Consider the following 27788-nt stretch of genomic DNA (forward strand, 5'->3'; position numbering starts at 1 on the left):
GACAAAGATATTTTCTTAAATTGTGTACATGCAGGCCCTTAGGCAAATGTATTCAGCAATGTTCTCACAATTGGCACCTCCAAACTCCCTCCCTCCTACCTCTGTCACATTTATACAGACTGCTTCCACAAAACTTGTAAAATGTGCATTTCTTTAATTTTTAAAAATATACACAGGAGAAGCCATGTGTTTGACATAGGAACACACATAGTAACAAACCATTTCTTAGTTTCCCCAAACTCTAATATATCAAAACTTTTAAAATTAAAATTAAATCCCCGAAACTACTGAATAGTCTAGATTTTTTCCAAAATCAAATGAACAGAGAATATGAATATGGTGTGTGTTAAATAAGGTTTATTGTTAGCTTTATTGCCTATAGTCTATAATACGCAACTTTATTGTGCCTTTGCAAACAGGATACATTTCTTAAAAAACTGATCAAAATTTTCCATACATATAGCTCTATATAATAGATTACAGTGCAACACTATTCTTGTTACATAATTATAGAAATACTATAGAACCCAAGAGCACAGGGTAAGCAAAAGAAACACAATCCTGAGCCATCTGAACAAGATGATTTGATGAATCCTTTTAGTGTACGTCTAGAGAACGCGGAGGAGGGAAAAAAATGCACATGCACACTGCAATCATGAGCAAAATACATCAAGTACCTGTTCCTTGCTAGACACGGGAGGGGGGTGGGTGATGGTGAATTTCAGAGACATGCACGCTCGCTCACACTCCCATGTTTTTCTCCTGCTTCCCTCCCATCCCCAAAACATCCACTCCTACCCCCTCCCACAAGAAAAGATCAGGCACTAAATCCTCATGACTCTCACATCTGCGTTGTTGGAGAATGTTAAGTGACTGCTAAAATAAGAGTGGAGGTCCTCACCCATAACGTGAAACAAAGCATGTGCTATACGTCAATTCCAGCTTCTTTTGCCTCTTTGGAAGTAAATGAAGCATATGCTTACTACAGTTTAAAACTGTAGAGGGAAATGCCTTGAAAACAAAACTTTGTTTTCTCTCCCTATGTCTTGAAGTAAAATCAACAGTGGCAAACTTGCCCTACAACTAGTTGCCTCATCTGCTACTAAAATACACTTGTCATTTGATTTTTGGTTTTATCTATTCAATTATAGTTTAATAAACAGTCCATGAAGTTTGTACCTGCTTATGGTAAACACTATTGTACCACAGAAAACCCAGCACAGCTGGATGGGCTTCTGAAGGACCGAGGGTGTGTGTTTCTTGCTAACTTACCCTTAAGACCACAGAATTCTAGTGTTACCAAAGATAATGTACGTAGTTATGAAAGGTATTTGGTTTGTCTTCACCTTACACATCCTAGTGACGAAACTAACCAACCATGCCTCCATTCCTTCCCTGAAAATAACCTGAGTCTTCTGACTAAGCAGACTGACCAGCCTGACTGGCAGTCCACTTAATCAGAGGTTGAGCTGGAAACCAGAGGGCTAATGTCTATCAGCAGCTTGTCTTGTGCGGAAAACCGAGAGTTCGTGGTTTTTGCAGTATCTACTATCCCAAAGGCTGAAATCACTGAGGTGGAAATTACTCACAGCATAAAGGAGACTGAACGTACACTGTATAACCTGTGACACTACCTGGAGAGAAAAAAAGTATCCTCATTCCCCACATAATGTGGCGTGGGTTTCAGTGTCTCTGTATGCATCAGCTGCTACAGAAAAATCGAAAACAGAAGATTTAACTTTCTTATTTTCAATTAAATGTTCGTGCACTCACAAAATACCAACACACCCTATGAATGTGAGGTGGCTCTTTTTTTCAAAAACTTTAAAATCAAGAGGCACCAATACCCGTTCATTTATGCATTAGAAGTCTCATATAATCACTACTAAAACAACAGAAATGACATCTCTGATCATCACACAAAGGAGGAAAAGTTGAAAAGACAAACCTTAGCCACTGTTTTTCACACGGTACTTATCAGTACAGATTCTGTCGCTAAATCAGAAACAAAGGGTCAAGTAAGGTTTTACTGGTTCAGCAGAGCCCAAGACTGATCAATGGAAATGTCCTAAACGAGTTTAAGAGACCACTCTGAAATGGTTTTCAACGTACATTATTATAATTAGTCTGACGGCAAAAACCCTGGCTCTGGGCAGAGGACGATGACGAACACGCCCACGCACTGCTGCCATCCATAGCCGCAGGGACAATGTGGTCCTGACACTATCAGTGAAAGTGTTTCTCGAGCACTGTTATATTTCAGCATCTTTGGTTAAGGTCTGGCCTCTTCAAACCTACCTCTCCTTCACATTTAATCACCAATGAATTTTAGGTCCATGCATTTAGGTAAAGGTCATAACACATAATTTTCATGTTAAATTGTCAGATCAAGTTTCACATTTGTGGCCCTAACCCTGCCCAGCACCCTGCCCAGCAGTATTACAAGGACCTTGTACAGGAAACTGTAAAATCAAATGCTTCAGTTAAAGTATGTTCCTTTTAAAGTTTGATGAGCTGCACAGAAAATTGTCAACAGGATTCCCAACACGGGGGCAGGGACAGAGCAGAGCTCTGGCTTTTATCCTTGAATGTGGCCTGAGACAAAAATATGTGAGCTGCTGGCCACCAAAAATATTTTCCACCAGCCTCTAGAGCAATGTCTTTGTTGTTCAAACCTTGTGTGGAGTCTAAATGCTGTGTAGGTGTTTGAGGTGAAAAGGTGAGAATAAGTTGTAAATAAAGCTAAATCTGGCCTAGTGAGAAAAAAGATTAAAAAGAAAAACAACACTCTAGGTTTTAAATCAAAGGAAAAATATGTAATACACCAGTTTTACACCCTAGACCAAAGAGAGTACTGTCTTGAATTCTCTACCTTCTCTTTTGGAGTCCAAGGAGCTTCTCTCTGCTTTCTTCCTTCACTGCTTTATTGGAGAGAAGGGGAACCTTAGAGAGGGTTCCAACAGGAAAGGAGAAACGGGGCAAAAGTCGCTGCGAGGCTGCCTGAGGTCAGACAAAGCGAGCCCTCTGAGCAGGCTAATCATGACCCCTGGGGAACCCACACAGCACACAGCGGCCCTCAACATACGCCTGATCACACAGGAGTCAAGCAGGGCTCTCTGCAGTCCCGCTCTACTTAGAAACAAACCCAGCTCTCCCAGGTAAGCATTTCAGGATAAGCCATCCAGGCAGGCCCACTACTGCACATGCTGCCACTCTCCAATTAGCACCAAATCTGTTCTCTCCCTGCCCCCCATAATAAGTCAATCTGTAGTTTAAAATGTGAAGTGTTATGGTTCTCTTTGATTCTGCATTTTCTTCTTTTTTCATTTTCTCATGATAGTGATGTTCAGTTCCAAGTCAGATGAAATAAAGTTGCAAAATATTTGGTGATTTCCGTAACATTCTTCTCATAATGAAGTTAACTTAATGGAATTAAGTCAGAATAATGTCCACAGAAGTCTTTTCCATGTAGTTCATCATCATACAGAGAAAGACTCTTACACATGGCTATTTCTGGATAGTGCATTAAACGAAGATACCTCACAAGAGAAAAGATCATTCATTATGTGTATTCATTAGAATAATATGCAGATTCACAGTCAATGAGATGACACGCTGCAGGAGAGGCATGGAACAGGATACTATTCAAATACAAAAACAGCAATCAACATATTCTGCACTACAGAAAATTTGCTAGGTCCTAACAGTAAGGATTTAAAGTAATGAATCTGGTAACTGCATTTTAGGACTAGAACATGCTTCTTCCCTTCCAGATGCACAATGTCTGATGCTGGTGTACACACATACTTACACACACACGCGCGCGCGCGCACACACACACACACACACACACACACACACACAACACCGTGTCTGCAATGATTACAAATGCAATAGACAGCCAACTCCTGAAGGCAAATTTCAGAGAATAGGGCTCCCAAGACCAAGAGAGCAAATATCAACTTATGAACACTTCTAACTTCAGAATTTCATTTTATTGAACACACTGTTAAAACAAGCACCTCTTGGCAATAAAAGCAAAGAAACACTAGTACTCCTTCTACTCTGTTCTGGCGGAAGACTTCTCACACCAACCTGCTAAGTTCATGATGGAATTTTAAAGAGGCAGCCAGGCTACCAGCAGAGCTCAAATGCAGGTCTGCTGACTTCTCAGTGAGAGCTGGAGCAGAGAAAAACATCAAAAAGCAAATTTGGAATCTATCACAGCTTTCTTCCTTAAGCAAAAAAAAAAAAATGCAAATTAGTTTTATAACCACAATTCAGTTTTTCAAACTTTTTCTGAAGAATTTTCAGTAAATTATATATATATAACAGGAAATAAAACTTTTTCACAAACATTCTCAAAGCTTACAATTATCAAGTAAATGATAACAGTAAAAGCAGAAGAAATACTAAACACATGGCAGACAGGTCATTTTCCGTTTCTGCTCTTAAAAAGTTAAAAAAAAAAAATCACCATAGAATTAAGTACAAAAACCTGCACTGAATGACAACTGCTGGTGTATTTTATTTACTTGATCAGAAATGCAGACCAAGAATATAATAAAGCCCTATGATAATATTCATCTGGAGCACTCCCTCGGTGTGTGTGCACTAAAATGTTCGCCAAGGTTCTGGAGCATTAGCTTATATAAACACGGGAGTCCTTGGTTAGCTGCATTAAATGGAACGTTCTCTTCTGAAATGCACCCACAATTCAGTTTCACTTACAAACTGCAAACTAAAATCGTTTCTTCAGAAAAATATCTGTTTGGCATCTCCAGGACTTTGTTCCATTGGACAATATGGACATTTTAATCTAAAGACGAGGGAAAAACAAATGAATCAAGGAACAGGATCAGTACTGAGCATTCAACTTTACCTAACAATTATACACACACAGACTTATACAAACACTTATGCCTGTAATTTTGAGGGTTAGCTGTGCTTTCCCTCAACATAACAGGCAAGCTCTGAAGAGTCCCAAATAAATGCCACGTAAGCCAGACCCCAAACAGAAAGGCCCCTCTGCAGTGGAAATCAGTAAAAATTGTTTTGTAAACAAAACAAAGACAAGTGTTCTGAAAACTGCTTTTGGGGGTTTCGGAAGTAATTTCAGTTTTTCTTCTCCAAGGTTTAAGCTGCATCTGTCTCCAAATGAGTTTCAAATCAATGGGTCACAAAATTCACTCACGAACAGCAAATCAGATACCAGCTGCTGAGCCTCTAAGACACACAACTTACCAAGAGCAGCCGACATGCCCTCTAGTGGGCACACGAAACCAGCCTGATTGGCACAAACACCTTCGGTACATGCCAAGGCCTCCTCTTAAACAAAAGGCTTTACCATTAGGTCTGAAAGGAACTCCAGTGAAAAACTGTCTAGCTACCCAAGCTAGAAATAGGCTTTTGGGACTTTTTTTTTTTTTAAGTTGGACTCATAGTGTGTAAAAATTATAAATGTGCATACCCTTTGAATTAGCGATTTCAAGTCTATGAGCTTATATATCACATATAAAGTAATTCACTTTATAATAACAAAAGTGAAATGCTCATCAATAAGAAACTGGCTAAATGATCATTATTTCCATACAGAATTCTCTGCAGCTTTAAAAAGAAAATGAGGGCTCTTTCTGTAGCATATATTAAGACCTCTAAGATATATCACTGACAGAACAGTATATAGCATGCTACACGCTACCACTTGTACAAAAAAGGGAGGGGGGTGACATTGTATCGCCTATCCAACAGTTAAAGATCATGCTTATAAACCTAATCACCAAATCCATGAACAAATTAAAAAGACTGACAAATAATCAGAAACCACCATGCCAAATGAATAGTTATGAAATCTATTTCTAAATTCTAGCAATATTTACTTATCCTCATTACTTCTTATCCTCCCACTAAGTTACAAAAGAAAATTTTTACTAACATTTAAAAAATCAGACACTTACTTGCTACCATTAAACATTTTATTCAGGGCATCTCTTGATATAATATGACCACAGACCAATTTCATGGGCGGATTGTTATCTGTTGTTTGCTGACGAAGAATGGGACAGGCAAATATAGAGTGATACCAGCACTTTTTACCAAGGTCCACTTCAATCTGTTAAAAAAAGTAAAAAGGCTCAAGTCCTATCTCAGAACACCATCACGTTCGTGTGCATCATGCAGCAAAGGACATTCATCAAATCTGCTCATCTGAACGTACCTTTTTACAGCATTCTTCTGGCTCAAAAGGGACAATCTTAGGGATTCAAGTATTACTTCATAATTCTAAATCAACCTTCAAAATTATTTATAGTGCTCCTTTCAAACCAAATTCTGATGTCTGAGAGTTAAGAGTCAAAGGCAAAAGCAACACTCTAAAAGTCAAACACTCTTGAAAATTCATCAGGATATACCAACAGCAAAACCCATCAGAAATCCTGACTGTTCTGTAGCACACTTAGCTAGGTGATAAAATTCGCTGTAATTATTAATCCCTTTAAAGCAAGCTGTACATGGTTTGCTTCCGTGTGAACTTCAGATCTGAGTTTCCCATGTTTCGTGCGTAATGGTCCAGAGAAACCACCTAAAACAAGGGTTTTAAGCTAAAGTTCAGCAGGATCTTTCACAAGTTGTACATCAGAGCTCATGGCACTTACATCAATTATTTCTTTGGAGGGAACAAAACAAGCAAAAGCTATGAAATCACCTAGCACAGCAGTTGGCACATGACCAGAGGCTCCACGAATGCCAATTCTGTTTTCTTTCCTTCTAAATCTAAGATGACTATTAATATAAAAGTCTCTTACTCAGATTCTTTCAAGAACGTTGGCAAAGTGTAACAGAATAATTCTGAGAAGGGCCAGATCGTCACTTCCAATTGCTTTATTACCCTGACACACAAGCTTTAGGTGACTTCAGACAGATTTCCGTGTGCTCTGCTCCAGTGCACAAGTGTCAGAGATGCTTACAACACAATCGGGAACTGCCAGACTCTTGCAGGCACCTGCCCCAGCAAAGCCCGTAAAGGCTCCAATTCTCTTCACTTGCTCAAATAAGCAGCTGCCAAACAGGGGGCCACATAACTGTGTCCTGACCACACTCTGACTGGGGATGCACCTGCGCTTTGAGTCAAACCAGATCTCTGAGGAGAAGCTGGGGGCAACCAACAGACAGTTACCAGCTGGAAGAACAATGTAACTACAGATAAACCTGTGCACAGGGGTCGCAGAAAAGAAGCCAAAAGTCAAAAGCAGAAAGCCCCTGAGCCTTTACGGTCTGTGATAAAACCGTGCTGGAGTAATTCCAGTCAAAGCTGTAGCGCCTGTTGTCAGAGACCTGGTGGAAACAAACACACCTACAATGACTGTCACTAAAATGACAGCAAAACTTGAGTACCTACTATGTGTCCCATATTATTCAAGCATTCCTATGTTATCTCTAGCCTTTAATAGTCCCAAAAGAGAAAGATGGTCTCCATTTTAGAGATGACAAGCGACTGGCAAGTGACTGGAACTGATGTTTAAACACATGGCCAATTCCACAACAACAAGAGACACACGGCCCTGGAGGGCCACTGATGACTGCAGACGTCACAAGGGCGACCTCTAACAGCTATGCACTTATTTTATTTGGTATTAGACAACTGTAACCAGCGGAAACGCACGTTCTCACAAATATCAATGCTTATGATAAAACCCGATCCAATCATCCTAACTCACTGCTTTTACACCTTCAACAACTCAGTGTGAGTGGTCTGTCGACTGCACTGAGAACCCACTGCATGCTGCAGTACCCCCCCACTTCTGTTTTCCTTCATTAGCTTTCACTGCCACGCTAAGTCAAAATTTTCAGAAAACTCCTGCAGTGCCTTCAAAATGTACTCGCTCCCCACATCTATTCCTTCACCACGTCACCATATACATAAAAGAAGCCCTGTCGAACAGCTATGATAATGTTTCCCAGGTAAAAGGCAAGCCTGACACTGTATACCCTTAACAGACGTGTTCTGCTAATGGCAGGAAAGGGAAGTAACCCATAGAAAACGGAACTCACGGGTAATTCATCTTTCTGGTTCCAAACTCCAGTGCACTGCCTCTGTTCAATCACAGCTTTAATGTTAATTAAAGCTGGCAGCGCCACACAACCTGCTGAGAAACTGGGAGAACAGAAGAGGAAATGTCAGCGTGGTCCTAGAAATATCCATTCATCCAGACTCCGTGTGCAGAGGGCCCTGGACACTGGGCAGGGCGCAGAGCCCTCTGCTCTGCTAAATCAGCGCGCACGCACACACACACACACACACACACACACACATAAATAGGTCTTAAATTTGATAAAACCACCAGATTTCATGGGCTCTGCATATCAGTCATTAATGACACTAACATTAATGTATTCGGTAGCTTTTTCTTGCACGGTTCCTGCTAGACCTGGATTCACCCGTCCAGGGCACAAGTACTCAGATCTAGAAGTGCCGGCAGTCAACTCTCAGCTGCAGAAAGCCACCTGACCAGGGTCACATCTGACTGATGCTCCACATGGATACAGAAGCCCAGTCCTGCTGTCCCAGGTGGGGACAACTCCACAGGCCCATCATACTCCCCATCATACCCGTAGCTCCAGAGCGCCTGGGGGATGGGCTGAGGCCTTTGGCGAGACTGCATCACATTCCAGTTTTGCCCTCAGCCTAATCCTGCTGCTTTCATCCCACCACAGGGGCTCATTCCAATAAATGTCTTCCTGTCAATCTCCATCCATTTCAGAGTCTGTTCCCCAGGGAACCTGACCTGCAGCCTGGCCATGCATTATAGTTAACTGCATGAGTCCTAAGCTTGAATGGAATGCAGATTGTACTTTATTTATCTTTGGATCCCACATGTTGCCTGGCACACAGCAGGGATTCAAAAACACTTAAGGAATTATATGAAAAGAGCTAAAAAAGTTATTTTCCTAAACTTGTTGGTTTCAGGACCCCTTTAACATGTTTAAATAGAAAGGATATCAAAGAGCATTTGTTTTTGTGGGTTATGTCTATCATCATTTATCGTATTAGATACTAAAACCACAAAAATTTTAATATATTGATTCATTTAAAAATAAAATATTACGTTACCATAAATAACATTCTTACCAAAAACCCCGTATTTTCCATCAAACGTAATTATATAAGAAGAGTGGCAGTGCTTCACATTTTTACAAATCTCTTTAATCCCTGACTTAACAGAAGACAGCCGAATTCTTAAATATTCCTTTGCATTCAACCTGTTGCAATGTATTCTTTTGGTTGAAGTAAATGCTCTAGCCTCACAAAGATACACAGTAATTTAACAGCCTTTTCAGATAATTGTGGATATTTAATGCCACACCAAAACTCAACAAGTAGAGTTTCTTTAAGGTTAGTTGCACAGTGAAATCTGAATCTTCACCATTGAATTTTTTGTACCGATACATTAAAACCCAATGGTCTGTCTAGTACTTTGAATGAATCTTTCTACTCATGCATGATTTTTAAAAATCATATTGAATTAGGATCTTCAAGGTGTTAACACAACTCATTATACAATACCAAAAAAATCAAATTTATTTAATTATAACCACAAATCTCATCAGGAAAGTCTTAAGTTTTAGGAAGCTGTCAAGCTCACAGTGGCCATACAAGTTTTCCAAAATTTCTACTTTAGCTTAAAATTTTGAATTTTAATGTTATAGCAAAAGACAATGTCAGTTGCTTTCCTAGATATGATAGGCTCACTCTGTTCATTTGAAAAACGTCTGCAAAAGACCTGAGTATGAATAACTGTAGTTTGTCTTTTAGTGATTCTTTCAAGTAAAAACTATGTTCCATGAAAAAATCAACCAGCTTATTAGCTTCTTCTTGAGACAATCATAATACTTTGGCATGAAACTGAAGTGTTTTATAGGAACGTCCTATTCTGTGCCATAGAATGTTAAAAAGATGTGTACTGCAAGGTCAAAATTTAATAAAACTACTCATTTTTAATGTTTTGTCAAGAACATTCTTGAGTAAAACTAGAATGCCTAAAACTACAAGTGTGGTGGTCAGGAATACAGTGGATTTTGAGACCACTGCCCTGATCTGTGCTAAGGCTCCAGCAGTTTAACCCACCATTGTTTCTGCACCATCTGTGCAAATGTGAACCCAGTGGAAAAGGCTCTCGGAGACCACAGACTACACTTTGAGAACCACTGCTCTAAAATGGTGTCACTGTCAATTGTGACAATCTGTTGAAATACCAACTGCGTTCTTCTTCAGAAAGATAAACCTCTGGGCTTTAAACATCAAGAACTAGATAAATTAACAAGAACCGACCAATGTGGTGCATACTTCAGTAATATACAGGACCAATTTCCATACCTGACACTGAGAGGGGACTCCACGGAGAGCCCCAGGAGGGCACAGGCATCCCGTGTAAAGATGTCACAGATGTCAGCCCACTGGTTTGCATCAAGCAGGTGAACATATGGTGAGTTCTCAATCCCTTGTCTCAGATATACGAGGCTTCCCATCAAAACTTGGATGTCTAAACAAAAGAAGCAGCAATTTGGAGGTGTGAATGACTATACCTGAAACAGAGCTGGCTTGCAGACAACAGGCTGAGAAAAGCAAGAATCCGCCCCCGCCCCCACCAACTGACACAGCCTAAAATAATTTATTAACAATTCTTTTAAAATTCTGGTCCTCAAGTTTGGTTTCTCCTTTCACCCTAAGTTAAAGAAACAGCATAGAGAAAAGGGAGAAGAAAAGGAAAGCACTAAATATTGAACTTGCAGTTATTTTATTCTTATGCACAGCACAGTATAATTACCAGTACCTTGAGGAGTAATAATTATGTTATAAATGGGGTCATCACATATCTTTGGCTGTAGAACTAGCCACTACTCTCATACTGATACTTGGGGCTAACTGCTACCACCCTGGTATACCCTGAAACACTTTGCTGTGGCAATAACAGCAGCATGGCCAGGGTAGGGGACCCGGGTAAGCAAGGGCATACTCCACTTTCTCATGTCTCCTCTTAGTTTAATATGGAATCCCCCAAAATGCAATGTCTCTGACTTTTCACTTATGCGTCTTTAATATTTTATTTTTGTTCTTGATCCAGTCAAAGCCTTTTCTGTTAGGTGATTATCATCTATAATTGTTTTAGTTTATTAGTAAATATGTATTAGATCTAGTTAAGATAAACTTAAATTCCAGGGGTGGCTATAGGCCTATTCCAAACATTAAAAATATCTGACTCTGCACTCACCTTTTTGATGATTTAGGGCAAATGGTTGAAAATTTTTAGCATATTGCAATGCTTCTCGCTGATTTGTAGTTCCACCCATTAATAAGCTAATAAAATACAGTCTGTGTAGCTTAAATTCCAAGGAGCTGTTTTGGGCTATAAGCATTTCTCGGTTTGATACCGCCCATCTAAAGAAAAAGCAAAAAAGATTTTAACAATAATAAGAGCATAGGCAAGGTGTGTTAAAAATTGTTTGAAACTTAGTAACATGAAAAAAAAGGTTTGCTCTGCCATCTTGTGGAAGCCAGTAGTAACATCACTCCCTAGGCCCAGAGACTTATAAAGAAAGTAAACCTAACAACTACCACACCTAAAGAGACTTTCCAGCCAGTGAGAAGAAGAAAAACACATTGTTAGATGACAATCACATATTTAGTAAGGTTTTACACTAAGGTAAGACTGACCGAGGAGCGCACGATAGATCTGGAACTACACAAGGCCACACTTTGAAGCGGGTGTCAGCCATGAAATTCACTACTCAATGCCTAGAGCCACTACTCTTCTGTTAAACTGGCATGTTTATAAATGAACCACAAGATTCTGCAGCAGAAGATTCTGAAGAGGAATTTTCTATCTTTAAACTTTTGTTAGGTGCAAGATTTTGCGCTACTCACTTTGGAATTAAAAACAGTAAACACGGGTCTTTACCCTCAAGGTGTGTTCAGTCTAATCAGGCAAATAAAGCTACATAAACATCACACTGGGCCAAAAAGATCTGTACAAACATAGTGCTCATGAGAGAAAGAACAATACTCAGTTCTGAATGACCCGAGGTACAGTGACTCAGGCCTCTACAATACAGTTGGAATACCCACTCTTATGCTGGGACCCCCAGTTCAGGTGAGCACTAAAGCAGAAAAGAACACCGGCCAGCTCTTAAGTTCAATTTTGCAATCAAGTGGTAAGAAGCATTACTTTATTTCTCTAAACACATCACGATGTAGAAGCTGGTTAGTATCATATTCTTCTTTAATCTGACCTTTAGTGGGACAACTATTCCCCCGCTAACCCAATTCACCAAGGACCACTGGAATCTGAATTGGGTATGGGTACAAACTGAGTCACGCTACAACTACAAGAGTAAAATGCTTCAAGTTATTCATAGTGAATGAGCTGTCAGAGATCAGACTTTACGGAGCTACATTTCACTGGATCCTCTTCTTCCCAAAAAGGCTGCACGTGCATATGAATATTCGTCAGCTTGTTGATGCATCCACATCTTAGGGTCAAATTATGAAGCTTCTCTGACCTCAAAATCAAAGTGATTTTTAACAATATTAAATTCCTGGGTCTTAGAAATATTTACTTAAATTTAAGTAAGCCTTGGATCCTCGCCTGGCATTCAGATGAATGCAGCTGAGTTGCAACACCAACTGATAAATCCGCTGACACCAACAAGGTACTTCCAGCAGCGACCGTGTTTCCCCAAAAATAAGACTGGGTCTTACATTAATTTTTGCTCTATTAGGGCTTATTTTCAGGGTATGTCTTATTTTTTCATGTACAACAATCTATATTTATTCAAATACAGTCATGTCATCTTCTGGAACATCGTCATAACGTACTAAACGCATCCATCTGGCTGAAGAGCTTAACTGGGGCTTATTTTTGGGGTAGGTCTTATTTTTGGGGAAGGTCTTATTTTCGGGGAAACGCGGTAGCTATCTGTGTGACTGCCCGACACGGAGCATGAGCACCAAAAGTACTGTGCTTTCAGCAGTCTTGACTCTTTCAGGCACCTTCTTGACTTACAGGTCAAAGACATGTATTTAAATCAAGTCACTTACTTAAAGCTTATCCTACTTCCTCTCTCTCATAAAAGCACGAGTATGTTTTCCTACTACCAAGTAAAAGACAGGAAGCTTGTTCGTTTTTTCTGTTTCTGATATGAGGTAGATATGCAAAAGCTTCTAGGGTCAAAGAAAAGAGTTAATAGAAAGTAATTCCAAATTTTAATAAATGATGAAAGCCAACAGAAAAAGGGCAAAGTCCACAGTGGGAAATTCACAAAAGAAAAAAATCTATTTTATTTTCATAGGCAAATGTTCATGGTATAATGTTAAAAAGGGTGTGGCATACAGGAAAAAGTAACTTTCAGTCACCAGCATTTTTAATAGTAATGACTCCCAGAAAGTTGGATTTCACACATTATGTTGGATTTCACGCATTATGTATCAGCCACAACAGCATGGGCTATGACTAATCAGAACAGGACACCAATTGTTAGACCCGCACCAGGGGACACACCAATGAACAGCAGCTAACAGCGGTCCAGATGATGGTGATTTTTATAACAGTCTATGTGTCCTATGTTTCCCAAGTTTTCTAATAATAAACACATATTACTTTTATAACTTAAAAAGGTAATAAATTTTTAAGCTCATGCAAAAGTAAGCAAAATTTCTTCCCCTTTTCATCAAAAAGCTAACAGAGTAATTGCAAATTACATTTCCTAAAAGTAATTCAAGCTTTGAATTGTGAATTCAAGCTTTTCAACTATAAATATGCGTGCCCCATTTTTTTTAACTTAGAGAGGGGTTTATTTAGACAATTCCTTAATTTACTATTTGAATTTATTTTTACACATTTTCAAATTCTATTACAAACAAGGCTACAAAAGAATCAGAAAAAAAAAAACCCAAAATTAGCATTTCTAATTCCCATGCCCCCCCGACACCAAGAAATTTTTGGAAAAGTGGATACCCACTACAAAAAGGATCTGAGGGAGTCGAGGGAGAACGCAAAACCCCAATTCATAGAATACAAGTTTTCACATGTTTCTTAAAGTTGTATTTCTTACCATTCTATTCTGAAACAATGTACTACATATTCATTTAACTTCTGAGAATTATAGTAAGCCTAAATAAATCTCACAAGGCAAGGGATTAGAGTAACTATTTCTAAGCTTCTCCCTCTCTGCCAAAATTTCATTTTCTAAACTAAGGCTACATCCCATTTTTAACCCCCAAACATGTGAGCACATTTAAGCACTAAGGTGAAACCCTTGCCTGACAGGACTTCTCCGTTATACCCCCCAGGACTGTACCCAACCACATTGATATTTTCTTGACCTCAATTCCTTGGCCACCATTAACTGCCCAGATAAGCACAGGTTTTAAAGTCACTCTGTTGCCTCCTAATAAGAAAGTTCATTTATCTCTTTATCTCTCTTATGACCATTTCCTGATCCTACATCTTCTGTTGTATAAGTTCTTGATGGGGTTGCCGTCCTTGACAATCATCCTAACATCAACCTTAACTAATCTTTGAACTCTGGGTATAAATTTCACAGCAGAATTCTTACCCACACTAACAACCTCCAACACATAACACCAGTCAATTCATGATGACTTCTGAAATGGTGAAACCATCTTTTATTGATTGGCATTAAACTTCTTTCATCTCCTTGTAAATACTGTTTTCTATCAATGAGGCAACTAGCTTCATCAATACTTTGGCCTGAATGTTAGCCAAACTAACGGAGGGCTTTCTTTCTTTTTTTTTTTAACAGTCTTCAATCCAAAGTAGAAGTAAATGTTCCATCACTTAAACCATAAGGGGCTTTCTATTCCCAGTGCAATTTAAATTAAAAGATGTTGAAGCAGCTTTACCTTGGTTTTTGTATTCCGAAAACGTTTTCAGTATGCTTTGTATCAGGCTTTACTAGGCCCAGGTCTCATCCTAGTTTCACTTTGCTGTCATCATTTTCAAATCTTCTTAAATCACATTCAATTCCATTTCTAGCAATTCATCTTTGTTGACCAAGTCCCTCTCTTTCAATTATCCATTTCTGTCATATGTCACGTGTGTTTATCACTGGGAGATGAGGGGCCAACACAACCACACACTTGCTGCCCAAGGGTGAAACGAGTAACAGATGCACAATGACCAATCACTGAGAGGCTTGGAAAGAAGTGATGTGATTGGTTATGATCATGATGCACACCTGTTATTAATGTAGTGATTTGTGGATTGAAGAGCTGGCAGAGAACTTTGTATTTTATGCAATTATTCACAGTTAATATATTGTGGTAGCTGAAATTTGAACCATGTTGTTGGAGTATTTTTTAAACTGAGGTAAATGAAATTTGGGCATGATGGAATTGTGCAGAGGACTGCCAACAGGTTCAATAAAAACTGAATAGGAGAAAGTGAACACAGGGCTCTTAGAGGCAGGCGGTTACTTTATAAAGACATGGAAGGCTCACAGTGGTGCAACAAAGAAAGAAGGTAAATTTGAGGAACTGAGCAAGTCAGAGTGTCTATGATCTATTATCACAAATCTTAAAGAATTAGAAAGAAAATGACTTTAGTTTTCTATTTTTCACCAAAACCCCTGCCCTTCTACTCTTCTTTTTTAAGATGAGGGAAGGCTAGGCTGGAAAATCAAGGGATTTATGCTAGGAGGGGAAGTTATACAACCACTGGGTGAAGAAAGTAGTAGCTGGCCAACAGGTTAAATGAAAAGCATTTGTCATGTGGTGTGAGGAATTAAAGGAGGAAAACAGGCCCACTGAGAATAGAGTGGAGGTAGAAAAAGGTGCAGGCCAAGAAAATCATGCAAACATATTCAGATAATCTGATCTAGTAACTCACATTACCATCAATAGTGACGTGTCCAGGTTAACTAAAGCTAGTCCAGACAGAAGACTTGTTCCCTCCATGAAATTAGAAGCCTTTCTCCCAACGTAGGTGCTATTAATAGTTAACTTTTGCAAAAGTACAAACACAAATTGAGTACGTGAGAAGAGAGCTGAAAAATTCAAGGCTCAGGCTCAACTGGGCTACTACTGTCTACAATTTTCCTAATAATCTCTCCATCCACTGAAGTTTAGATGTTCTTTATTTGAACCTTTCACATGGCTCATCGCACAATCTATCTGGTAAGATAGTTTCTGGTCTCCTAAGGTGGGGGCTGTGTCTTGCTCATCTTGGCATGCCCCCTACTTTGGGATATACAGATAAGTACAGGTTAGCAGCGTCAACTATGCATGGACTTAAATCCAGCTCTGCAGTGCGCATTTGGGCAGTCTGTTACTTAATTCTCTAAAAATCTGTCTCCTTATTGTAAAATGGGGGCACCTCAAAGGTTGCGGACATTACTAGTTAAAGCACTGCACAGAGAGACTGGCACAGACATTCAAGAATAAGCTACTTAAGATGTGTTTACTGAATGGATGAACTGTGACTGCTCTTCAAAGTCATATTTTCAATAAGAAAATTATACTTAAAAGAAGACTTACTTGGGCACTTCCATGTAATACTCAGTGCCACTTATTTTTACAGAAGCAACTGGGTGAGAATATGACAGTATGCCTGTATCGATTACTCCTCTTCAAAAAAATTTTAAGTTTTCTTAGCTAGAAGTTCACATTGAATATTTGGGTATTTGATTCGGAGCAGGAATAGGGGTACAAAGATAGTCACAGCCTTAATTAACCTGATAACAACCAAATCCAAAACATACAAAGCACACGAAACTACAAAAGCACAAAACTAGAATCAGCACTAAAACCTTAACCCACTGTATACAAAGCACTAGAAGACGTGTGACCAGAAAAAGAAAAACTAGTCAGATATACTAGGGTATGAGATGCTGTATTCTGGACAATGGCATTTCTAGCAGAAAACTTTTAATTTTTAAAAAACCAACCACTGCTATACAACTAGCAAGGTAACTAAACATTCAGTTAAATTATAACTTTACTGTGATTTTTTTAGAAGAAATTCTGCTCCCAAATCTCCAGTGTGGGCTATGAGAACACTGTCAGCTTTGGAACCATTCCTTGTTCCAGAAACACTGTACACACACACACACACACACACACACACAAAATGACACAGTAAAGCCACCAGTGTCACAATTATCTCTGTTCACTGCCACTGCCTCTTCCAGCCTTCCAAAACAATACTTACTCAGAAACAGCCCACATCTACACAATTATCCCACAGAAACATTAAGCATTAATTATCCTAATTGTCAGGCCTCTGAAAAGACTTGGTACATTGTTAGTTCCATATTTAGACTACCCATATTATTCCAAAAATAATTAAAAAAAGATTCCACCTTCATAGTTAGCTGTTCTCCCCTAGGAACCTGACTAAATTAGTCTATCTCTCTCCTCTCAAAATCGTGCCAATCTGCATTAATGTCTGTCTATTTCTGATAGTACTGAAATAAAAATGTTTCTTGCCAATGCCCACAGCACACTCCACTACAACCTTTCATATTTTTAAAGGCTTACAAATATCTTTTTCTAGTCTCCTTTAGGGCTGATCTATATTCCTGAAGATCAGGGACGTGAGTGACTTTTATTTACTCCACAGGTGTGGACTTGGCTGAGCGTTATTGGTGACTGAATCAAGTACTTAAAAAATTCAAAGAATGGCAAAAATAACAAAAATCAAAGTTCAGCCAAAAAAGTTAATTAAGAACTCTATACCTTTGCTTTAGAGACTGCAAAGGATAGCCGACATTTCATGTCTGAGATATTGTCAATTTCTCAGATATGGGTTGAATCTATCAATGGAACTACTAACATTTTACTCATCTCAGAGCTGGTGTGAATCTTTGTTCTTCTGACCGTGGTATTTAAGAAATCATACAAACTGTAGTGTTACACATCTGAATCTACTTAAAAACACAACACACACATTTCCAGCTTTCCATGAGGTTCTCAGTAATGCAGTCTGGTATGAGTGCCCAATAGCTATGTGTGCCAGTGGCCACCACGGTAGGCAGCACAATTCTACAGATCGGTGATTTTTAATAGAGTCCTTAAATATGCCATTGACTTATTTACTGCTAGTTTCCTACCACAAACCCAAGTTTATAAACCTAAATTAATAAAAGATCAGCATTTTACAAGCACAAACTCCAGAGTCTTTCCTCTTAGTTCCTCCCCTCCTGGCTCAGTCTAGTTCCTCCTGTTGAACACAATCTCATGGATAGTTTATGAAGATTCTCAATTTCCCTACGGTTATGGCTCGCTCACTCAATTCTTTGGTGAGGATGTATCCAGATAAGACATTGCCATGTCTATTCTTCCCGAGGAACACCTACTGTCTTGGAACTTCATATAAACTTTACCAGCAACAAACATGAAACAGACAACAGAAAATGATATTATCACCCCAGAGATTTTTTCCCTTTTGCCCTTTAATATATTCCATTCTGTTATCTTCTCCTCTGTATCCATTCCATTGGACACCTTTTTTCATTTTCAATTAGTTTCTTTTTAATAGAGAAGCTCTTTCTCTACCAGACTTAGCGCAGGGGCTAAGAGTTAAAAATGTATCCCTTGTCTCATTTCTTCCGCCTTTTCAGAATTAAGAACCCTAATAAAACAACAAATAAAAACCCAAACTCGGGGACAAAATCCAACTTATTCAAACCTTGATTCCTTTTATCCAATGGTACATCTATCAGAGCCGTCTGTCTTCTGTGATTCTATGCAGCTATTAAAAAATGTCTGAGTCAGCAAGACTGTCCACCTATAGGAAACCAAAACTAAGAACTAGACAAGAAGACACCAGAAACTTCTTAACCATTGTCACCCTCACGCAGTATCATACTTTCTCATGATGCTGAGCAGCAGCAAAGAGATGATTTCGCCCAACTGTAGGCTAATGTAAGTGTTCTGAGCACGTTTAAGGTAGGCTAGGGCTAAGCTATGATGTTCGGTAGGTGTATTAAATGCATTTTCAACTTACGATATTTTCAACTTATGATGGGTTTATTGGGATATAACCCCATTAAAGGCGAGGAGCATCCGTAGCTATTTTTGGCTTTGCTTCTATCTGCCATATGAAGGAGGAGGTCCTGTTTGTTCAAAGTTCTCCTTCAAACTATTCCATCATTTATTGATTGCCTACTATGAAATAAGCACTATGCTAGGTGCCAAAAGGAATTTAAAAAACAGATAAAGTAATCTGGATGAAGAGAAAAACCTGTACAGAAACTCAAAAATATAAAGGCAGGAAGGAACAAAGAGTAGGCAGGGTCCTGACTAGATCTGTATTTGTAATTAGCTATTCTTCTGCCACTTCTCTCTGCCATAGCACCCTTCTTTTCTGCCTTCTATTATTTGCAATTACTAGCTAACACTCTCCAGACTTCCGTCTCATCTAGTTCCTCCATTGCTTCTGTCCATATTAATTTTTTTGGTTAGCCTCTGTCTCAACTGCCTAGGCTGCCTGGAGAAACTGGTGTAGCCCCTCACCTTTCTCTTTCCCCTCATGGGTGGTTCCATGCTTCCTCCCAGCATGTACAAACAGAAGATGCCACACAACTGAAAGATATTTTCCCCCTTGTATCTGAACCCAAATCCCCAAACTGATGTCCTACATTTTTCAACTTTTGCTGTAAGTTGAGTAGTGAATTTTCTGTACCTTGCCCATAAGATACTGAGTAAATATGTGCTTGCATCCACCAGTAATAGGGAAGAACTAGAAAAGTATGAGTTGTTGTAATAGAGCTATCTATTAAATTATCACTTCCCAAACATCTCTATAGAACTCCAGTTTTGTGGTTTTTAATAGGTATTATGGGGTTAGAGGGTGAACAAGGATTCTTTGATCAAATGTGCATGGGAAACACTGGGCTTTACAAAGGTAAATGAGTTTCTTTACTATAGAATTGCTGATGGTTCATCTAACATGCTAAAGTAAATCTCGTAGAAGAGAGTATTAAGGAAATATGTGAAGTGTTTCTCATATAACCTTTTTGACTCCATATCCTTTTTTTTTTCACGGAGCATCTTCCAGACCTCAATTCCTCCTCCGCAAAATGAATACTTACTTCATAGGATTATTATAAGCATTATAAATTAATACATGTAAAATACGTGTGTTAAAATTATGTTAAAATATGTTAATACATGCAAAATGCTTAGAACAATGCTAGAACAATAAACACTCAAAATATAATTACCACTACATTCCCCTATGCTGATATTTAATATGGCAATATTCCCAGAAAAGTGAAGAGAAAACTTTTTACTGTGTAAGTAATTTCCACTGTTACCACCTAGTGCATGGATCACGTCCTCCCTTTGCCTGAAGGGCAGTGCTTGAGGCTACAAATAACAGAAAACATTTACGGAAATAATTGATATGTATGATACAGTTAGCACTAAGAAATATAGATCTTAAAGAAGAAGAGCAAAGTTATAAGGGTGTTAGGAATTTTCTTCATTCCAAAAGGAAAAAGCCATGAATACTTCAAGTGCTGAGGCAGTCCAAAAACTCAACCCAGTCTCTGGCACACAGTAAGCACTCAGGAAGTAGAAGTTTGATGAAAAACCTGAGATATTAATGGATACTACCTTGAATAACTTAAATATTACTTCCAAATCACTATAAATCAACTGGGAAACCCATTACATTTTTACTTAGGCTGCCTCACTCTCTTTTATAAATGTTTAATCTATATGGAATATAAAAATAGAACAGTGGTTGCCATACTTGAAGAGGTATTAGAGTTACTGCATTGAATTTAATCTTCCAGGTAGATCACAATCTAAAATCTGCTAAAATAAATAAATAAAAATTGAAAAGAAAATTATAAAGGTACTATCCATCACATACAATGGTACTGTTTAAGTGACATCTATCCTTAAAAATATATAGTACCTCCCTACCTCATAATTTCTACAGGAATTTATAATTTATAAATTTACACAGAAATCTACCTCTACCTGTTTATCTGGGCTGTTTTTAGAACCCTACAAAATTCTCTAAGAACTGAGAAATGATCAGAAACAGAAAACTAAGCTATAAGACTTAAATAGGTTAGTGGAAGAAAACAATGTGCATTTTATAAAAATCAACAAGGATCTTCCCCAAAATATTTTTTTCTGATAACAATGATCTCAAATTCTGCCAGTTTTAAAAGACCAAGATTCTAAGGTTCACAACAGTATCACTGTTTCTATCATACAAATTTTCCCCTTTATTTTATGAGTTTCTCCTTCTCCTTTTCTTTCTCTCTCTCAAATAACCCAGTAATCTCCACATTAAAAAATTCTAGGACAGGGGTCAGCAAACTATGGCCAAGGGCAAAATATATGGCTTGCTGCCTGTTTTGTATGCCAGATGGCGAAGATGGTTTTTTCACCATCTGTTGTAAAATAAAGCAAAGAAAAATATGCAATGAAGACCTTGCGGCTTGCAATGCCTAAAATATTTACAATCTGGCCCTTTACAAATACTTTGCTGACTCTGCTCTAGGATGATCTTTATCATAGCTTACTCAGTAATTCCAGATAATTCGTAATATCAATGACAAGTTCACAATGAATCATTACATTTTACAGTGGTAATTAGAATAAAACTCCACCATAACAATATTTGATCTCTTCATACATACCACTTAGTTCCAACGATCAATTAAATTGTTGTTTTTTGACTAGCACAGAACCCGGCACATTAGGAAACTCCAAATACCAAACTCAGCCCTTCTGAACAACAGAACTTCAGTTATAATGCTAGTCTAAAGTAATGGTACAGCCTAAATACAGGAAACCCTTTCTCTCATGGGAATTCAAACCAATTATTACGATAAGTGAAGTAAGCTCTATCCATTTACCATGTTACGCACCCCCCATATTCACCTAGCTAAAAAAATAAAATAATTCTTCCTTAATTTCTCTGAAGTCTACCCCTGGTGATATATATATATATATATATATATATATATATATCTCAAAATCTCTAATGTGTTTTCTAATTAAATTTCCTTACAGAGAATTCTAAGTATTCAAAGGAAAATAAACTCAGTAACTCACTCCAGAGCAGGTCTCAGAACTCTGACTTTTAATGCTTCTAATATTCGATTCAACTCCACAAATGGTTCTTTCTGACTGGGATCTACAGAAAGACCAGATTCCTGAAAAAACAGAAAGAACTTTCATTAGCAGTAATCAGGGTAAAGAGATATAGTAAAAGTATATTCAAAATTAAATATGGGATAGTCCATTAAAAATAATTTCTTTTTGGGGTGGCCGGTTAGCTCAGCTGGTTAGAGCATGGTGCTAATAGCACCAAGGTTGCTGGTTCGATCCCCGCATGGGCCACTGTGAGCTGCACCCTCCTCATTCTTTCTCCTCTTCCATAGTAGTAGAACCCCTCAATTTTTGCTGGGTCTATAACCATATAGACTAAAGCTGGGTATGACTGCAGTGTAAGTTCTGGCCAGTGAAATATAAGCATCTACTCTTTGCCCCTTCCTAGAATACCAGAAGGTACAGTTAAGAGTTCTCCCTGGTATCCTAGACCATGAGGACAGGGACACCTTAGAAATAGCAGAGCTACAAGGTGCCTAGGTCCCTAAGAGCTCCATGAAGCACAGCTACTACACATGCTGTGGATGACTTACTACCTCCTATTTCTGTGCAAGAGAAATAAACTTCATTTTTGTTTAAGCTACTGGTATTTTGGGTCTTTGATACTTGTAAACAAACTTAACCCTAAATGACACAATTTACTTTAGGAAATTTATATGGACACCTACACAATTCCCATGTGGTACAGATAAAGACCTGAGCTATAGCTGTTTAAAATAGAAAAGGCTTAGAGGTTTTGTTTGTAGACTAACTTAAATCATTTAATCCCTATAGTCCTTAAACAGAAAATGCAATAGCACATGGTAGCTGAGGACAGAATTTGAAGACGCAGGACTTTGGGCCTGAATCCTAGTTCCTTTAGTAAGAATCTGTATGGCTTTGAGCAAGTTACTGCCCCAGACCTCAGATTCCTCATTTGTAGAATGGGAGCGATAATTTCTACTTCCCAGGATTGCAGTGAGGAATAAAGGCAGGGCTTGGCTGGGGTAAATACTTATGTAGGTGGTATTTGGTCAACTGTTCTGAGATCCCTACGCTTACATCTAACAGACATAAAAGACAAATGATGCTCACCTGAAGTAAATTTTAGCTTGAAATTCATTTGACAAACACAGTCCTAAAGTTGGGCCAGAACAGAAGACCAAACATAAACCTCTTTGTCCTTCTCTGCTATACTAACCTTCTCTATCAAAAGAGGAAATGGAGAAAGTGGCATCACTTCTGACCCCTTGGTTGAGGACCCGAAACCAACGTTATGGGGCAGGAATAAGGAAATAATTCAAATAAAAAGTTCTAGGATTATAATTTTCACCCCAAAAAAAAAAAAGACTTTCTAGTAAAATGAGGTCAGTCCTGATCACTTAAATATTAAAAATCTATCTATGGCTAAAAAAAAGACTCAAAACCTCTAAGGAGTTCCCTGGTTTCTTTTTCATCGTCTCGCCGTTGACACTGTTACCTGGCAGAGCTCCTCAGCCACATCCAGCATTCCTTGTCGAAAGAAGTGTTCCACCATCACCTCATTCAGAAGCCTCTGGCTGTCTGCCTGCCAGCAGCCATCTATTCCCACGCTGCTAATGTCAGAATCAAAATTCTGGAAAAAAGTAAGGAACTCATGAATTAAGGTACGTGACTTTATATGACTTTTACTCCATGTAACAGAAAGAAAGGCCTTCGTTTCACCGAGATACCCCCAGTAAGACCCAATTCAAACTTCTTGGTAGCTTATGACAGGAAGTAGTTTTTCCATCGCTCCTTTCCAAAACGTATCACTCTCACTGCTTACTGTTGGAAGGGTAAATAGATAGTTTTTTTGAGGGCATTTTGTAAAAATATGTAAATTTAATAATGATTTCTGTGAATAAATTGATTTCTAGGCATTATACAACAGCAATTATTTTCAGCGGTGTGCAGTGATACCAGTAAAAGCGTGTTCAATGCAGCATTGTCCAGTAGGAAAAAAAGAACGAAAGCCCTATGTTCAACATAGCATCAGTTAAATCACCCACCCATGGCACATCCCAACTGCAGTGCCAAGGCAGGGTGGGAGAATGGCCAGGGGCTTAAGAGAGCAGTTCTGGGGCCAAGCCACCTAGGTTGGAATCCTGCTTCTATCTCTTACTAGCTGGGTGATCTTGGCCAAATTACTTAAGATCTTTGAGCTTCAGCTTCCTTATGTAAGAAGAGAAAATAACAGTACCTTCCTATTATGGGCTGAATTGAAACCTCTCAAAATTCCTATACTGAAGTCCTAACTCCCAGTACATCTCATCAAGTTAAAATAAGGTGTTTAGGGTGGATCCTAATCCAATAGGACTGGTATCCTTATAAAAAGGAAATTAGGACACAAACAGGTAGCGAGGGGAGACGTGTAATGGACTGAATGTCTGTGTCCTCCCTCCCCAATTCCTACATTGAAGGCCTAACCGCCAATATGACTATATTTGAAAATAGTCTGTACGGAGGTGATAAAAGTTAAATAAAGTCATTAGGGTGGGGCCCTAATCCAGTAGGGCTGGTGCTCTTGTAAGATAAAGGAGAAACACCAGAGCTCTCCCTCTCTCTCCACCATGTGAGGACACAGTGAGAAGGCAGTGATCAACATGCCAGGAAAGAGGTTGTCCACCCTCTACAGGAAATGAATTGGCCAGGACCTTGATCTTGGATTTCCCAGTCTCCAGAACTGTAAGAAAAAATTTTGTTGTTTAAGCCAACCACTTTATGATATTTTGTAATGGTAGCCTGAGCTCAGATACCACATGAAGACGCAGGGAGAAGATGGCGATCTACCAGCCAAGGAGAGGCCTCAGAAGAAAGCATCTCTACCAACACCGTGATCTCGAACTTCCAGTCTCCAGAATCGTGTGAAAATAAATGTCTGTTTATGCCACCTAGTCTGTGGTACCTTGTTATAGCAGCCCTAGCAAATTAACACACTCTCTAATTGGTAAAATAAAATGGTAGTTGCCATTATTCCAGTATTGTTACTTCTCACAAGTAGAAAGTGAGGTTCATTACTCTGTATCTACTAACATAGAAAAATGTCCCTAACACCTTAGGTGAAAATAAACGACTTCTATAAAATTATGACCCCATTTTTTGGTTGTGGTTTTTAAAAAAGAATACCTACAAATGCTTAGGAAAAGAAAATCTGAAAGAATGTACACTAAAGTATTAGCAGAAGTTATCACTGGAGATTAGCATGTTCCATACAAATGACTTTTGTAATAAACTAATAAACTTACCCAGTTCTGGGTAAGATCAAGTAAGCACACTCCCTCACTGAATGCAGTTATAAAATCAGGACAGAATAAATGGAGCAGCTACTTGGGGACACTAAAAAGCAAATAGTAGTAAGTGGATTGAGGAAAAAGGTCACAGAATTGGTGTGTTTACTATTTTTCTTTCTCTAGTATCTGTCAGCCTGGATGCAATGCAGCCAAAACCCAGAACAGGGCACTGAGGATATGAAGAGAACTCCAGAAGAAGCCCTTTAATTCTGCCACGAAGAACAGGAATGGGTTCTCCTACTACTCAGAGATTAGGAAAAAAATCTCTTTTCGCCCTCCATTTTCTTGCACCTCTAGGATAAGGCATTCTGTAGGTATATAAGTTTTCTACTGCCACTTACAACAACACAATTTTATTATCTCAGGTCTCTATAGCTCAGAAGTCAATAGGCTCAGGTGATTTCTCTGCTCCAGGTCCCACAAAGGTGTATTCGGCATACAAAGAGCCAGGAAAATCTAAACTTGCATTGGAAAAGATGTTCAGCAGACACTAATGCCGAGATAACAGAAACGTTGGAATCATTAGACTTTAAAGTAGTTATAAAATGCTCCAAGAACAAAGGGCAAACATCTTGAAAGACAAAAACAAAGTCTTACAAAGGAACAGAAGATAACAGTATTCAAAGTAAAAACTCATTGGATGGACTTAATAGAACATCAGATGCAGCTGGACAATGCAGAAAGTCAGTGAAGATCAACAGAAATTATCTAATTTGAATAACAGAAAAAAAGTTTGAAAAAAATGAACAGAGCTTCAGGGACCTGTGGGACAATAATGAAAGATCTAATATTCATATCATAGGAGTACCAGAAACAGAGATGATTGTAGTGTAGAAAAAAATACTTGAAAAATATTTCCCAACCTTGGTAAAAGACATAAACCTACAGATTCAAGAAGTTCAGCAGGCTCCTAAAAGGATCAACTCAAAAACATCCAACTGCTGACAACTAAAGACAAAGAAAATTATCTTTAAAAAAGCTAGAGAAAAGGGATGCATTCTTATAGGGGAAACATGACGCAAATGACTGCAGATTTTTAACAGAAACCATGGAGACCATAAGAAGTGGCAGAACATTTTTCAAGTACTAAAAGAACTGTCATCCCAGGATTTTATAAGTGAAAATATCATTTGGGAATGAAGATGAAATAAAGACATTCTCAGATGAAGGGAAGACGTATCTGCTGCCAGAAGACCTGCTCTAAAAGAACTGCTAAAGTATGTTCTTCAGATAGAAGTGAAATGATACCAGAGGGCAACCTGAAATATCAAGAGTGAAGGAAGAACGAGTCTACTTTGTAGTCTGAAAGCTTTTTCTGTCCAATTTTACTTTCAGCCCCTTTATCTTTCATAGGCATTACCGCCTAAAAAACCTCTTGCATTTTTTTTTCAGATTTGCTGAAATTACAGTCCTAGTCAATCAATCACTGCTTAAATACAGTCCAAGTAACACAGGAAAGTTTTACAGTACTTAAAAGATCAGGTAGAAGGTAACCTGCAGTAGAAACTGCAAACCACTCACCATTTACATCACCACAATACAGGAGAGTTCTCTTCTCCAAAATTAAGCACATTTTTCTTTAAAGAGCTATGTACCTTGTTCTTAGATATCAAGTCAGTAGCCTAAAACTAAACATGTACATTAAGATTTGGAAATACTCAGACAAAAAAAAAACCAAAAAAGCAAAATTACTGTCGGGGTCTTAATTTTTATTCATTTTCTTTTTATAGACATCTTTCTTGGTCTAGTACATATTTAAAGAATGGAAATAAGAAATAGTACTAAATGCTAAAGTCACAGCTTCCATGCACATACTGAACAGGCTATCCCCAGCCCTGAAAATAAGAGACGCAATTGCCTGGGTAAGGTTCTCTAAGTTAGCACCTGTCCACCAGATTCTGCCTGCTGAGAGATGATTTTATAATGGTTCATTAGTGCTTTTAAGCAATTATTTTATCTTTATGCTATCTATGACAACTAGAACACAAAATGGCGATGCGGCTACTATTTTCCTCTTCTAGGCTAGGGTAGAGGCCTAAAAGGGTGACTGCTGTCACAGATGTTCTCATATTTACTCCCCCACAGACAAATGATCACTCCAGTGAATAAAAGAACGGGTATGTGAAGATGACAGAAGTTAATAAATTAGGGTTCTCAGGAATCTGCCAACCCTAATGTCTAACTAAGTGCACCCCATAAGCAAGAATCACTGAGACTAATTAAGAAAGGTTCCTCATAGACCTATCAACCTTATTCAATCCAAATACAACCTTCAGATTTCTACTCGTTCATTTAATGATTATTCTTCAACCCCATCAATCCCGAACAAATTTATCAGGTATCTGTGC

At 38.5% G+C, this 27788-nt stretch overlaps 1 protein-coding gene and 1 long non-coding RNA gene across 5 annotated transcripts in view; one reads left to right on the plus strand and one right to left on the minus strand.

Annotated features, from left to right (window-relative positions):
- Window positions 1-337: 337 nt before the first annotated feature.
- RMND5A (required for meiotic nuclear division 5 homolog A) overlaps window positions 338-27788 on the minus strand; it is a 56690-nt gene continuing 29239 nt past the window's right edge. Inside the window, exons 3-10 of one of the 4 annotated variants that reach the window (XM_019749216.3) lie at window positions 23610-23744; window positions 22094-22194; window positions 11268-11434; window positions 10373-10538; window positions 8050-8152; window positions 5958-6112; window positions 4732-4819; window positions 338-4235 (exon numbers count right to left, since the gene is read on the minus strand). In XM_019749216.3, coding sequence (XP_019604775.1) covers window positions 4756-4819; window positions 5958-6112; window positions 8050-8152; window positions 10373-10538; window positions 11268-11434; window positions 22094-22194; window positions 23610-23744 — 891 coding nt within the window. In that variant the 3' untranslated portion in view covers window positions 338-4235; window positions 4732-4755. Of the gene's footprint in view, window positions 4236-4730; window positions 4820-5957; window positions 6113-8049; window positions 8153-10372; window positions 10539-11267; window positions 11435-22093; window positions 22195-23609; window positions 23745-27788 lie in introns of those variants that run through there. The other 3 variants (XM_019749214.3, XM_019749215.3, XM_074332295.2) reach the window with 3 other exon arrangements.
- On the plus strand, window positions 24735-26833 carry LOC148758908 (uncharacterized). Its single transcript, XR_016019808.1, has 2 exons — window positions 24735-24835; window positions 25564-26833. It is a non-coding gene; the product is annotated as an uncharacterized LOC148758908 (long non-coding RNA).

This window comes from Rhinolophus sinicus, chromosome 2 (assembly GCF_057876585.1).
Source record: "Rhinolophus sinicus isolate RSI-liver-muscle chromosome 2, RSI-T2T, whole genome shotgun sequence".
Lineage (NCBI taxonomy): Eukaryota > Metazoa > Chordata > Mammalia > Chiroptera > Rhinolophidae > Rhinolophus > Rhinolophus sinicus.